A 13,196-nucleotide genomic window follows, 5' to 3' on the forward strand; every position below is an offset into this window, starting at 1 on the left:
CGAAAAGCGCGGGTTCGACCCCGGCCGCGGTGGTCGAATTTCGATGGAGGCGATATTCTAGATGCCCGTGTACTGTGCGATGTCAGTGCACGTTAAAGAACCACAGGTTGTCAAAATTTCCGGAGCCCTCCGCGACGGCGCCTATCATAGCCTGAGTTGCTTTGGGACGTAACGACCTCTCTGCCTTTCTTTGTCAATAAACTCTCTATCTCTTAAACTCCCACAAACCAGTGTCTTGCAATTGTACAAATTTCAACAGCGCATATGCTACACAAGGACACACAAGACAGAAAAGACACACACGAGCGCTGACTGCAGCCAACGCTCGTGTCCGCGATGCGTGTTAATGACAAAGTCCGCGTGACGCTTCGTCAAGGAGCACTTGATTGTACTCGTCCTTCAAATCCAATGTGCTGAAGTATTCACCTCCATTTAAGTTCGCGAATATGTCCTCGACCACTGGAAGTGGGTAATGCTCTATATCAAAAGCCGGGTTAAGTGTGACTTTAAAGTCTCCGCATATTCTTACGGTGCCATCTTTTTTCAGGACAACTACGATGGGCGTAGCCCATTCTAATGTTGCACGGGTGATAAGACACCAAGGGACAATAACCGATCAATTTCATGAGAGACCTTATCACGGAGGGCGTAAGGAAGTGATCTGGCCTTACAGAACGTCGGCGTCGCAGTCTCCTTGAGCTTTAGGCTGGCTGGCGGTCCCTTGATGAGCCCCTGGTCTGTCGAAAAGACATCTTTATACTCAACGAGCAGTCTGTTCACCATGTGGTCGCTTGGCGCGTTTCTTGTTGTCGAATCCGACGCAGTGAGTTCTGTCATCGGAACGCCCGTCCTGCCAAGTACCGCAATCAGATCGCGACCGCACAGGCTCGGTCCTGAACAGTCAAGCACAATAAGTGGTTACCGACACATTTTTGTGTCGCACCGGAAGTTCGAGTTCGCCAAGCACCGGCAGTACGTTGTCCCGCGTAACATATGACATGTCATTAAAGTAATTTAACCAATTCGGTTTATTCCTGATTGTTATACAGGCCACTAGAAAGTACATGCTTAACATCGGCCGTCGAGGCTTACCAGTTCGCAAAACACGAGACGTGTGATCCAGCACACAGCAGCTGTATCCAGCTAGCTTGTGCAAAGCAGTGTAAAGTGAAAATACCAATGTTTCATTTCATTTATTTCATTTATTGAAGCCTTAAACGCCCGAGGGCATTACATAAGGCGGGGGCAATAACATTCAATGTTTCAGCAATCTCTTCAACTTATGAAGACATTATCGTTTATTTTAGCTGTCAAGCCAATACTGCGTAAAAGAAATATTCGCCCGACACAAATAATGCAATGGATGTCAATATAGCGGCACCGTTTAGCGTTAAACAGCCATCTACACGCTGTCACAGAGCCATCGCGTTATTTCTTTCGCAGTGTTAGCGACGAATTTAATTAGATGAAAAAAAAAGTTAATTCCGAAGGTAGCCGGACAGGCAGAGCTTATCAGTGTTTCCAAAGCGATGTTGTTACAACCAACGTTTTTAGATCCCTTTCAGTTTGAAAGCTGCGGCGCGGGGAGTGTCGCCTTTCCGTTTCCTACCGCGCGGTGGCGCTCGCCACGCTGTTTGCCCCAAAACCCCAAAACGTTGGTTTGCCCGACTGGCGCGGCCCTTTGTACCTGCGCTCGCAGTGGTTTTGCACGTGTGCGTGTTTGTGGTGTGTGGTGCCGTGATTATTGCCACTTGCTTATGTCTACGAAGTGAGTAGCGAACATGCCACGTTGCTTCGTGCCCGGCTGCAAAAGCGGTTATGGCTCCCAGACACCTGCTACCGGGAAAAGACATTTTTTTCGGCAACCCTGTACATCTCCTAGAATGGCAGCGCATGATTCCCCGACTGGACAGACAGCTTTCCAGCTCTTTCGTTGTATGTGATGTACACTTCCAAGACGAGGATGTACTCACCAGATTAATGGTGACACTGTCGTCATTCCGCGCGACAAGTGGGCATGAATCTCATCCTACAGTTGTGAGCTTTACCCAAATATTTCGACTGCTGCGTGGAAGTATGGAGGGTGCACCGAGTGCTGTGCTTGTGGGTGTTCAAGACACACTGAAGAAATGCAGAGAAGCACACCGATGCAAGCAAGCTCACCTGCATGAACTGATTGAGTCGAGGATGCTCGACTTAACTTCTGAAGTTGACACGCCCGATCACAGTGACAGTGACCACATTTACTCGAAAGCAGAAGTCGATGAAAGCATACTATACTATTTTTCAGGCTATGTGGTCCACAAATTCTCCAAAACCTCAACTTGCACTTCCTGCATGGAAGATATCAGCTCTCATGTGCCAGTTGTTGGCAAAGACGCATACCTTACAGTGTATAAAAGCTTCAATCAAGGATGCCTAAAGCATCCCACAACAAAGGTGCTAGAGTTTACTAATATTGTGAACAAAGCAGTTTCGGTTTCCTTGAAAGGAGGTCCAGTTTTTGGGGACATTTTTTGGGATGTGCTTGATGAGCTGGAATTCCAAAACCTTGCCCGGCTTGGTTGTGCAGAACATAAGGCCACTTTTACATGCCAGGTTCTGCATTTCGTCATAGTTACACGCATGCACTTCTATGCGAGAGACCAGAATCTCCAGCTGGAAAACAGAGAAAAGGTTGCCATTGCAAATAAAAAAGCTCGCCTTCTGTAGCCATTCTCTCTGTGCTTCCAACTCAGTGTGCCTGCATTTAATGCTTGCCTATGCTCACTGAAATTAACACTCTAAAAATTAAAGTGCAAAACGCTGCTCCCGGCTGTGCGATCATTGCAAATAAAAAGCTCGTCTTCTGCAGCTATTCCCTCCGTGCATCCGGCTAAGTGTGTCTGCATTTAATCCAGTGAAATCGGCATTGTAAAAAACGTGAAAACGCTGCTCGTATGCGCGGTGCTCTGTTGGTAAGAGCGCGGAATTTCGTGAATGCGAACTAGAAACGGAACATCGCTGGTTCTCATTCCTTAATGTGCCGTGCATTCTCCCGAATAGCTATTGATAGCTTTACTCCAACAAATACTAAAATGTCCAGGATAAACGTCGCAAATGCGATGCGATAAAGCGCGAGGCAAATAAACGATCTTTTTTTTTTTTTTTCGAACTGGCATCAGCCTGCTCTTTACCTCACCCAGCCTGTACCCTCAGGCGAAACAGTTTTTTTAACCATGAGACTGAAGTTTTAACGTGACAGCTCCAAAAGCCCAGCAAATTTGAGCTCTACGTGTCCGCTCCCAGTTTTATCCTGGATGAGAACCGGCGAAGGCAGCCACCACACCAACAGCAGAGTGCGAGCGGTTTCGGGCCGACAGCGACAGCAGCGCCGCGTGGCGAGTGGAAACGGACGGGAGCCGCTTTCTCGGGAGTGACTCGGGGGAGCTTGCAAACTGAAAGGAATCTAAAAACGTTGGTTACAACTGACGTTGACTATCCTTTTCCTTCGGGCGACAAAGCAAACGATAACGCCGGCCGCGGTCTAAGCAAAGCGCCGAGGCTTTCTAGCCAGAGAAATTAGCACGCGTGTTTCAAATTGAGCGCTGCATCCATTGCCGCACGTCACCACCTAGCGTTACGCCTCCGCCATACCATACTTTCTTCCTGTACGCTCAGTTTCGGTTTCGTGCGAACAAAAGCGTAGTATTTCATCAAACTACATAGCTCTAGAAAAATGAGTTTTTCTTCGTTTCAAAAACTGATTTCGCATCGTCTCGTTCACGGCATCAAACTGCCGACTGGAACTAACCGTTCAACTATGATAATTAAAAAGATAATTAGTGAAATTTGTTGATTACACTCATAATTAGAGGCGTTTTGAAGCAAGTTATGTCCGCTAGGGCAGAGAGTATGTTCCTTCAAATATTGTTTTTTCTGTTTTAATTCTACTATATTTTTCAATTAATGTCCTCGCAAAAAAACTTTGTATATAGGCATTATGTAGTAGGGCAGTATATATGGCTTTCGGGGGCCTTGGTTTTGGTAGTCATGAAGCCATAGGTATAGACCGTTTTACCGAGAGCAAGCAGGAGAGGAGGAAAATACTCTCTAACCAGAATGTTTGCGCCGGCCCATCGTTGCCAGTACCGAGTGGGCTGTGCATTCGCACGCTTCATGCATAGCAGAGTGGCCTTGCACCTCGGTATATGGTCGGTTGAGAGACTTAAATGCCTTTTTAATGCCCCTTTTAGTGGTAATGTCATCGGGGCAGCAATGTATGATCGTGGACTGCACAAACAATCAAAGAAATCGCAAGATGATTGCCGAGAGCGTATGCGGGAAGCTTGCAACGACAGTCCACCGCTTTTCCGTCCATCCTGATTTAATACGCCTATGAACGTTTTGTGTAGGCCAGATAGCCTTAGTACTAATGACGGATTCACTAATACGATGCCCATTTTGCTTCTTTCACCGTAGTAGACACGTACGCCGGGCAGGCCTTGCCTCCCGCAAGCCCTCCGCGCAAACGATACGGTGGATCTCTTCCGCCAGCGCGAAAAGAGCATGTCATGTTAAAATCTGTTCTTTACTTAAACAATGAACCGACAAAAAAATCTTTTTGCAGATTTCTGACCCATACTGTGTTATTGATAATTTCAATACAAACAACTTTCGCAACACATTGCCACTGGTGCGGCGCGCGGCAAATCTCATCGTCTGCACGCTGGCTCGCTGCTAAGGCGTCACCGATATTTACATCTTTCTTTTATTGATACAATGGGTTGGGCAGTAAGGAAGCTCCATGACAGACCATTTACTCTAGCGTTGAGCAATTACAAAGCGCCCTCGGATGTGCCTTCGACGCGAAACAATTTAGGCCTAGCGACGACTAGGGAGTAGCGCTCGGCGAGGATGCCGTCGTCCGCCGCGCCAGCGGGCGGCCCCGCTTTCGTGAGCGCTGCTATATGTGCCGCGAATTTGTCGTCTTCGTTCATGGTGCAGCTGAGAGGGCACGTTTTTCGACGTTTTTCTCAACAATACGTCGTGCAAACGATACTGCTACGACGTACGGGATGGCGATACGGTGTCGTTGCGCCGCAGGACCAAGGCTGCATAAAAACGTTGACGGATGGTACTTTAGGCGCTACTTCTTCTATGTGCTGTTTTTGAACCGTGGTTTAACTTGAAACTACGCATTGTTGAAGCAGGACAGCTCGATCGTATATCGAAATGGGTCGCACTTCACGTTAAATCAATGCGGCGATGACTTAGCAGAATTTGTATTCCGCGTTTGGTAGCTGCCCGTACAATATATTCGTCATGTGTTTATATGTAGAGTTACCATTGCGATTATAAAATATAATTGAAAATACATGTATTGTAAAAGGTACAACAGATACATCCTCCCAGTTAACTCTGACGAGTTCGGCCTGCGGAAACGGAGCGCGGTCCTTCGCAGTCGCCCCGGCCGCTAGTGCTGTTTTCAACAGCACCGCCATGCCAAACGGATGGTACATGGTTTGCTGGGGCACTCAAACGAAGTACAAAATAGCATCAAGGTGTCGGATAGGTTTCACGAGCACCGCGAAACAGCACTTTTACACTGCCACATCGCAGCATCAGCACGCACAGCACAACCCAAGATGGCGTCAAGAGAAGCCGGAGCAGACTTTTACAGTTTGGCTCATACGGGGCGCCACCATCAAACTAAGACGGCTGCGCCCAGGCATCAAAACTAAAATCGTCTATAGCACAAGAGGGTTCGCAGTGCTTTCGCCCTTCCCTGTTGTTCACGTTCTACGTGACACTCGTGACTCGCGGTACACAAGACGCTCCCCGTCCACCACTGTGGATGGGTGAGGTGGCACCAGACAACAATCTCAAGGCTCGGTTACAGGCGGCATTAATACCCCAGAAAGTATAAGGCCGTCGATGTAGCTCAGTTAGATACGAGCACCCGAAGCGATATTCGGAGGTTTTGGGTTCGCTTCCGACAATTGGCGCATTGTTTATCCTTATAATTTGATTTAATTACCTTTCTTCCTAAATTGATTACAGAACCAATTGAAGTCAATAGCAAATTGAACAATTGGAAGAAAAAACCAACAGCGCTTTTCTTGGCCTCGCTGTTGTGAGCTTTCTTCCTCTCGATTTTTTCTTAATGGCTCGCGAAGGTCTCGGTTCTGGCAGTCATATAGCCATAGCTTCAGCGGCATAGCGCAAGTGGGTTTTCGCACAGCTTGCGTCCTCCTATGTTTAGCGTGTTCAGCGTACGCTCGCGGTGCGCAGGATGTTCCACGTGTATATATATTATGAGCACTGTGTGGCGCTTCATCTTCCACACGGCTGAACGTGCTGCTTCATCTTCATCCTGCTCCCTCTTGTAGATACCCATCGTCATCGCGGAGTGTGTTTGGCTGCAGTGTGCGACCAAGGCTTCAGGTCTGCAATAAAGCCTGATCCCCCAAGTCCGACCTTCGCGTTACCTTACACGTGGTGGAGGTGCGGGGTATTACAAAGTCCAAAAGGCATGACATTGAATTCGTAAAGCCCATCGGGAGTAGCGAATGCGGTTTTTTCTTTGTCGGCTTCGTGCATCGGTATCTGCCAGTAACCGGAACGCAAATCCAAAGTGGAGAAATATTCGGCGCCCTGAAGACAGTCGAGGGAGTCGTCAATTCGTGGCATAGGGTAAACATCTTTGCGAGTGACTTTGTTAAGTGCGCGGTAATCAACGCAAAAACGCACGGGCCCATCCTTTTTTTTTTTTGACCAAGACAACCGGAGATGACCAGGGGCTAGCTGAGGGCCGAATAATGTCTCGTCGGAGCATATCATTCACATTATCTTCTATGATTTTACGTTCTGATAAGGAAACACGGTAAGGGCGGCGGCTAACAATAGAAGTACCTTCTGTAATAATGCGGTGCTGTGCAGAAGACGTTCGGCCCAAGGTCGGAGAAGTGGCATCAAAGGAGGCTTGGTGTTTTCGAAGTAATTCCTGCAAAGCTTGGCGGTGAGTCGCAGGAAGGTCAGGATTGATGGTGCCAAAGAGAACACAGAGGGAGGCATCGGAAGAAGCTGCTGGTGAGGAAGAGGGGGCGGTAAGGGTGGTGAGGGACACCGGGTGAATGTCCAGGGCACAAGGAAAACATGTCCCTTTAGTCAGCACAATGGGCTCTGGAGAAGTGTTCGAAGCAGCGACAAGCGCTGTGCCATGCTCAAACCGAACAAGACTTGGTGGTAGCGCGATTCCACGGGTCAGATGGCGATCAGAAGGCACGATTAGCACATCTCCGTTATCAATGTCAGTAGAAGTAAGCGCGACAAGTTGTTCGCATCCAGGGGGCAACACTGAGTTAGTAGCGGCAAGCAGGCGATGACGGGGCACGGGAGGTTCAGAAGACGGATCGCTCTCGTTCATGTAGATGACCCTGTCGCGACACGAAATGCTGGCTGATGCGGCAGACAGAAAATCCCAGCCTAAAATAATGGGGTGAGCGCACGGTGACATCACGGCAAATTGTACGTGGTGGCGGACACCATCAACAAAAACTCGCACAGTACACTTAGCAAAAGGCCGAATTATTGCCCCATTAGCTCCACGGAGTTCGGGTCCATCATAAGGCGTTTTCACTTTTCTTAAGCGGGAGCACAAGTCAGTGTGTATCACAGAAACAGCGGCGCCCGTGTCAACCAAAGCCTCAACAGATAAACCTTCAACCCACACTAAAATAATGTTTCAGGGACGTTCCGGAGGATTTTTGGGATGGCCGAAGAGTGCAGTTTTCCCTCCTAAAACTGCAGTGGTCAGTTTTCCGATAAGCGGGGGGTCGTCAGAGAAGCTTGACGGAGAGGCGAGGTTGAGCGGCGAAAAAGCGAAGGAGAACGGCGTCTTGAAGGCCTGTAACCAGCAGGCGGAGCGGGGCTTTCTGGCGGGGGTGATGAACGTTGCGAATAATCAGGGAATGAACGGGGGTTAGAGCCGGAAAAGCGAGAAGGGTAGTCTGCTTCAAATGTGTCGTAGCCACGGCGTTCATTCTGGAGCCTGCGACGACAGAAGCGGGAAATATGGCCTCGGTACCCGCAGTAATAACAAACAGGGCGGGCTGGGCGCCAGTTGGGGTAGTATGTCGGCGCCGCGGCAGGTGGTGCCAATGCAGCGATATGAGCAGTGGTAGGCGCCGGTGGCGTAGGCGCTCCAACGGCGCGACCGGTAGGAGCGACCGATGTTGGGGGCGAATAGGTCATTGAGGCCAGCTCTTCTTTGACAATGCTACGCAGGCCGGCACTTGAAGGATGTGGCTCGGATGCAGGGCGGCACAAATTACCTTGAGCCGAGAGCTCTTCACGAATTAATTCGCGAATAAGCGCACGGAGGTCAGCGTTGGCAGTGAAACCAAATGAAGTGGGATCAGGCTGCAGGCGTATTGACTGTAGTTCGTCAAGGCGTTGACAAGTGGATATGATGGCATCGATTGTGGTAGGGTTCTGCACGGCCAGGGCGTTGTAGGCGAGTGGCCCAATACCTTTAAGGACGTGCCGAACCCGCTCGGCCTCTGGCATTGTGTCATTGATGCGCCGACAAAGTGAAAGTACATCTTCTATTTAAGAGGTGTAGGTCTCATTGGGCCGCTGAAGTCGGGCTTCTAGCTTCTTCTTGGCGGACTCCGTCCGAACAGTAGGAGCGCAGAAAATCTGCCGTAACTTTTGTTTAAAAGTAGCCCAGTCCGGAATCGTCGATTCATGATTTAGGAACCACGTTTTGGCCACATCCGTCAAATAAAAGGACACATTAATTAGTTTAAGCGAATCGTCCCACCGGTTGAAAGCACTGACCCGGTCGTAGCTGTCGAGCCAGTCATCAGCGTCGTCGCCTCGGAGACCGGCTCCCATATATATATATATATATATCTTGTGAAAGAAGGCTAGGTTGAGACGGCAATGTCGTGACGGCAAGGCCAGCGATGCCTTGTCTAGCGTTTTAATCCGATGACAAAACCCCGGCGCGTGCCGGAGCCGGCGCCGCGGGACGATGATGATGGTATGTACAAATGAAAGAGGAAGATCATGGCATGTACAAATTAAAGAGCATCCACGGAAGGCTCACACAATCTGCCCGGGGGGTCGGAAGCGGCCAGCCTGGCCGCTCCTAACTAAGTGATGCATCGCGGCGCACAAACGGTTTCAGGCGAGACACATGAACAATTTCAGTTCCACGGTGGCGTCGATCAGCTGGGGGATCAACAGGCGTCACTTTGTAGTTCACTGGGGAAGTTTGGCTTATGATCTCATAGGGACCTACGTAGCGGTGGTGGAATTTGTCACTAAGGCCAGAGGTGCGCAATGGTGTGTAAAGCAGTACTTCGTCACCAGGACGAAAAGAGACCACTCGATGTGTAGAATCATAGCGAGTCTTGCGGACTTCCTGGCACGCAGCCGTGTTGAGTCGGGCAAGATGACGGCATCTGGCCACACGAGATAAAAAATGGGTAGGTACTGATGTGGAGTAGTCGGGCGTAGAGAAGAAGGAAGCGTCGAAAATTGTAGTGGGAGAACGGCCATAAACAAGGAAAAATGGAGAGTAACCGGTAGTTCGCTGTACTGCTGTATTATAGGCGAATGTGACGAATGGTAGAATAGTGTCCCAATTTCGATGATCTGGTGTGATGTACATTGATATCATGTCCGACAAGGTGCGATGAAATCGCTCAGTCAGACCGTTAGTCTGGGGATGGTAGCTTGAGGTTGTCTTATGAAGGGTGGATGAGGCGTGAAGAACTTCGGCAACGACTTTCGATAAGAAGGCTGTACCGCGGTCACTTAGGAGCACCCGAGGAGCGCCATGTCGTAATACAATTGATCGCAAAAAGAAATTTGCTACTTCTTCAGCGGAACCAGTCGGTACAGGTGCTGTCTCAGCGTAACGTGTGAGGTGGTCGACAGCTGTTATAATCCAATGGTTATCCCCATAGGAGAGAGGTAGGGGACCATATAAGTCGATGCCGACTACGTCGAATGGCGTGGTGGGACAAGGCAGAGGTTGTAGAAGGCCAGCGGGCGAAGAAGTCAGCCGTTTGCGACGTTGGCACAGAGGGCAGGATGCGACGTATTTGGCAACGGTGGAAGATAAGCCAGGCCAAAAGAATCGTTTTCTCACGCGGTCGTAGGTTTTGTCAAAACCAAGGTGACCTGCAGTAGCGTCATCGTGGAGAGCCGCCAGTATACGTGGGCGAAGCACACGCGGCGCGACTGGGATTCAGCGAGTTCCATCAGGGCAATACACGTAGCGGAGTAGGATGCCATCTTCGAGCTTGAAATTGTGAAGCTGTCGGCGAAGCCTAGCATTGGGCGGGTCCGAAGCGCCGATAAGGCGGTCGATGATAGGACGGCAGTAGGCATCGGCTAATTGCTGTGAGCGGAGAGCGTGCTTGTTCTCAGAGTCGTCAAAACAAACGGTTGTGATATACGTCGGGCAAAGAGATGGTCGGCTCTGGTCAGAGGTGGAAATGAATTGTGAAGAAAAGCAGCAAGCGGATTCCGAAAGGGGACAGCGAGAGAGAGCGTCGGCGTCTTGGTGTTGGCGACCAGATTTATAAGTGACGTCGAAATGGTATTCTTGCAGGCGTAGAATCCAGCGACCAAGTCGGCCTGTCAAGTTTTTGAGTGAAGACAACCAGCAAAGAGCATGGTGGTCGGTCACAACTGTGAAGTGCCGACCGTATAGGTAAGGGCGAAATTTTTGGACAGCCCAGACGACAGCAAGACACTCCTGCTCGGTAATGGTGTAGTTTTTCTCAGCTGGAGTGAGAGTCCGACTGGCAAAGGCAATCACTTTCTCACGCGATGTTGCATCACGCTGCAGAAGTACAGCGCCAAGACCGTGACCACTGGCATCGGTGTGCAGGATAGTTGGAGCGCTGTCACTAAAGTGGCCAAGAACAGGATCTGATGTGAGGGCGTGCTTGAGGTCATTAAAAGCAGTTTCGCACTGCTCAGTCCACACGAAAGGGCTGCGTGTTTTAAGTATAGTTCATGAAGTGGAGCAGCAATGCTTGCAAAATGCCTTATAAAACGCCGGAAGTAGGACGCGAGGCCGAGGAAACTGCGCAAATCTGTAATCCGTTGTGGACGAGCAAAGTTCAAGACCGCGATTATTTTTTCAGGGTCTGGGCGAATGCCCAGATCCAGGATCCAGGATGCCAGGATCTGGGCGAATGACAATATATATATATATATATATATATATATATATATATATATATATATATATTGAAATGGGGCTTTAATAGCTTAGTCGAACGTCTAGCGCTGCCAGTAGTTCGGGCACAGCAGGATAGAATTGCCAGCCGCAGGGCACAGCTTCAGTGCGAGAGATGGGCGCCGGAGACAAGCGATGGTGATGGCGATGCCACGGCGCTGTCTGTGCTTTGTCTTCCTTACAATATATATATATATATATATATATATATATATATATATATATATATATATATATATATATATATATGTCTGTGCTCGCGCGCGTGTGTGTGTGTGTGTGTGTGTGTGTGTGTGTGTGTGTGTGTGTGTGTGTGTGTGTGTGTGTGTGTGTGTGTATGTGTGTGTGTGTGTGTGTGTGTGTGTGTGTGTGTGTGTGTGTGTGTGTGTGTGTGTGTGTGTGTGTGTGTGTGTGTGTGTGTGTGTGTGTGTGTGCGTGCGTGCGTGCGTGCATGCATGCATGCGTGCATGCGTGCGTGCATGTGCGCGTGTGTGTTGTGGGTATTCAACATTCCCCTCACCCGCACACGCCGCGGCGAACCCCCACCACTCTCTCTCTCTCTTTCGCGAGGGGCCCTATCTTTTCCCTCCTGCCCTCCTTTCCCCGGAGTTGTGGCGGAGAGGGCGGGGGATGAGAGAACTGGCGTAGCGCGCAGAACCACCTAGACTAGGTGGTTCTGCCTAGTCTAGGTGGTTCTGCCTGACTAGTCTAGGTGGAACAGAACCACCTAGACTAGTCTAGGTAATTCTGTTCTAGGTGGCTCTGGCCGGGCAGCCCCTCCTCCCCTCTCATCTCAGCGGACATGATCCAGGCAGACGACGCCGCGTCGCCGGAGCAGTGATGGTAGAAACATTTTATTGCCATTGAACAAGCAGTGGGGGCCCCCTGCATCGCACTTGGGTGCTCCCTCACTACATGGGAGACACCCTTATAATGCAAAAGAAAATCTTTGAAGAGCAATCCTCCCCGTAGCACTGGAGATAATCTTCCATTGGTCTTGACTGCAGTAAAGTCACTGGAAGAGTTCCAGTGACTTTAGACTGAAATGCTCTTCATGAGTGACTCCCAGTAGGACTCTGCGACATTCGGTGATGGGGGATAAGGAAAGGTGGGGCATGTAAGAAGGATTTGTAGGAAGTGTCCTGGTTTGCCGAAGAGTCCGCATTATGAGGAAAACTGGTCTGGATATCGGGCATGCAGAAGTGTAGGGTATGGAGCCGTCCGAGTCTGCAACCTTCGCCAGTGATGAGAGAGGGGGCTGGGGGTGTATATTCCCTTCGTTTGTCCGGGTAGTACAAGAGAATATCACGGAAGGAGAGAATGCGCTCCCCGGCCTGTAGAGAGGGCTCCGTTTCACTAGCCCAGAATGTAAGACCTCGGGCTAGGGAGGCCGGCATGTGCTGGCGTCCAGATGAGGCTTATGGTGTGCCGGGGCTGCCAGAAGCGTAATATGCGAGCAGCGGTGCGTGATATATAGCCGTTGGCATAATTTAGAAACGCAGATTTGGAGTCGGAGATAATTTTTGTGGCAGATGTAGAGATGAGAGCAAGCGCGATGGCTGCCTCCTCTGCCTCTGTGTTAGAATTGGTGATTATAGAGCTGGAAGTAAGCAGCTTTGCTTGATTGTCAGCTACAGCCAGGACCATACAGGAGCCTGACGTATATTTCGCTGCGTCCACGTAGACCACCTCTTGGTCTTCGCTATATTGTCTGTGAAGGGCGTGAGCCCTGGCTATTCTGCGGCCCTGGTCTCGCTCAGGTTGCATGTTTTTAGGGAATGGAGGTATGATGAGATTAGATCGGAGGTTAGGAGAAAGAGGTACACCGTCAATGGGGTGTGTAACTGGGTTTCGGTTTAAGTGGGATAATGAAGTGCTGAGAACCACCGAGTTGGATAGGCGGGCTATTTGTGCCGTTAATGTAGCCTCTCTAAGTTCCTCGATTGTGTTG

At 49.8% G+C, this 13,196-nt stretch overlaps 1 protein-coding gene across 1 annotated transcript; it reads left to right on the forward strand.

Moving 5' to 3' along the window:
- The first annotated feature begins 1,980 nt into the window (after nt 1–1,980).
- LOC146193149 (uncharacterized) lies at nt 1,981–2,862 on the forward strand. The gene has a single exon (XM_084600493.1). It carries the CDS (start codon nt 1,981–1,983, stop codon nt 2,710–2,712), a length of 732 nt encoding a protein of 243 aa, XP_084456619.1. The 3' UTR covers nt 2,713–2,862.
- Nucleotides 2,863–13,196: the final 10,334 nt, after the last annotated feature.

This window comes from Amblyomma maculatum, chromosome 4 (genome assembly GCF_055883805.1).
Source record: "Amblyomma maculatum isolate TAMU_Amacu chromosome 4, ASM5588380v1, whole genome shotgun sequence".
Taxonomy (NCBI): domain Eukaryota; kingdom Metazoa; phylum Arthropoda; class Arachnida; order Ixodida; family Ixodidae; genus Amblyomma; species Amblyomma maculatum.

Coding starts and splice junctions, on each gene's coding strand:
- LOC146193149 (XM_084600493.1), top strand. CDS start 1,981: ATGGTGACACTGTCGTCATTCCGCGCGACAAGTGGGCATGAATCTCAT.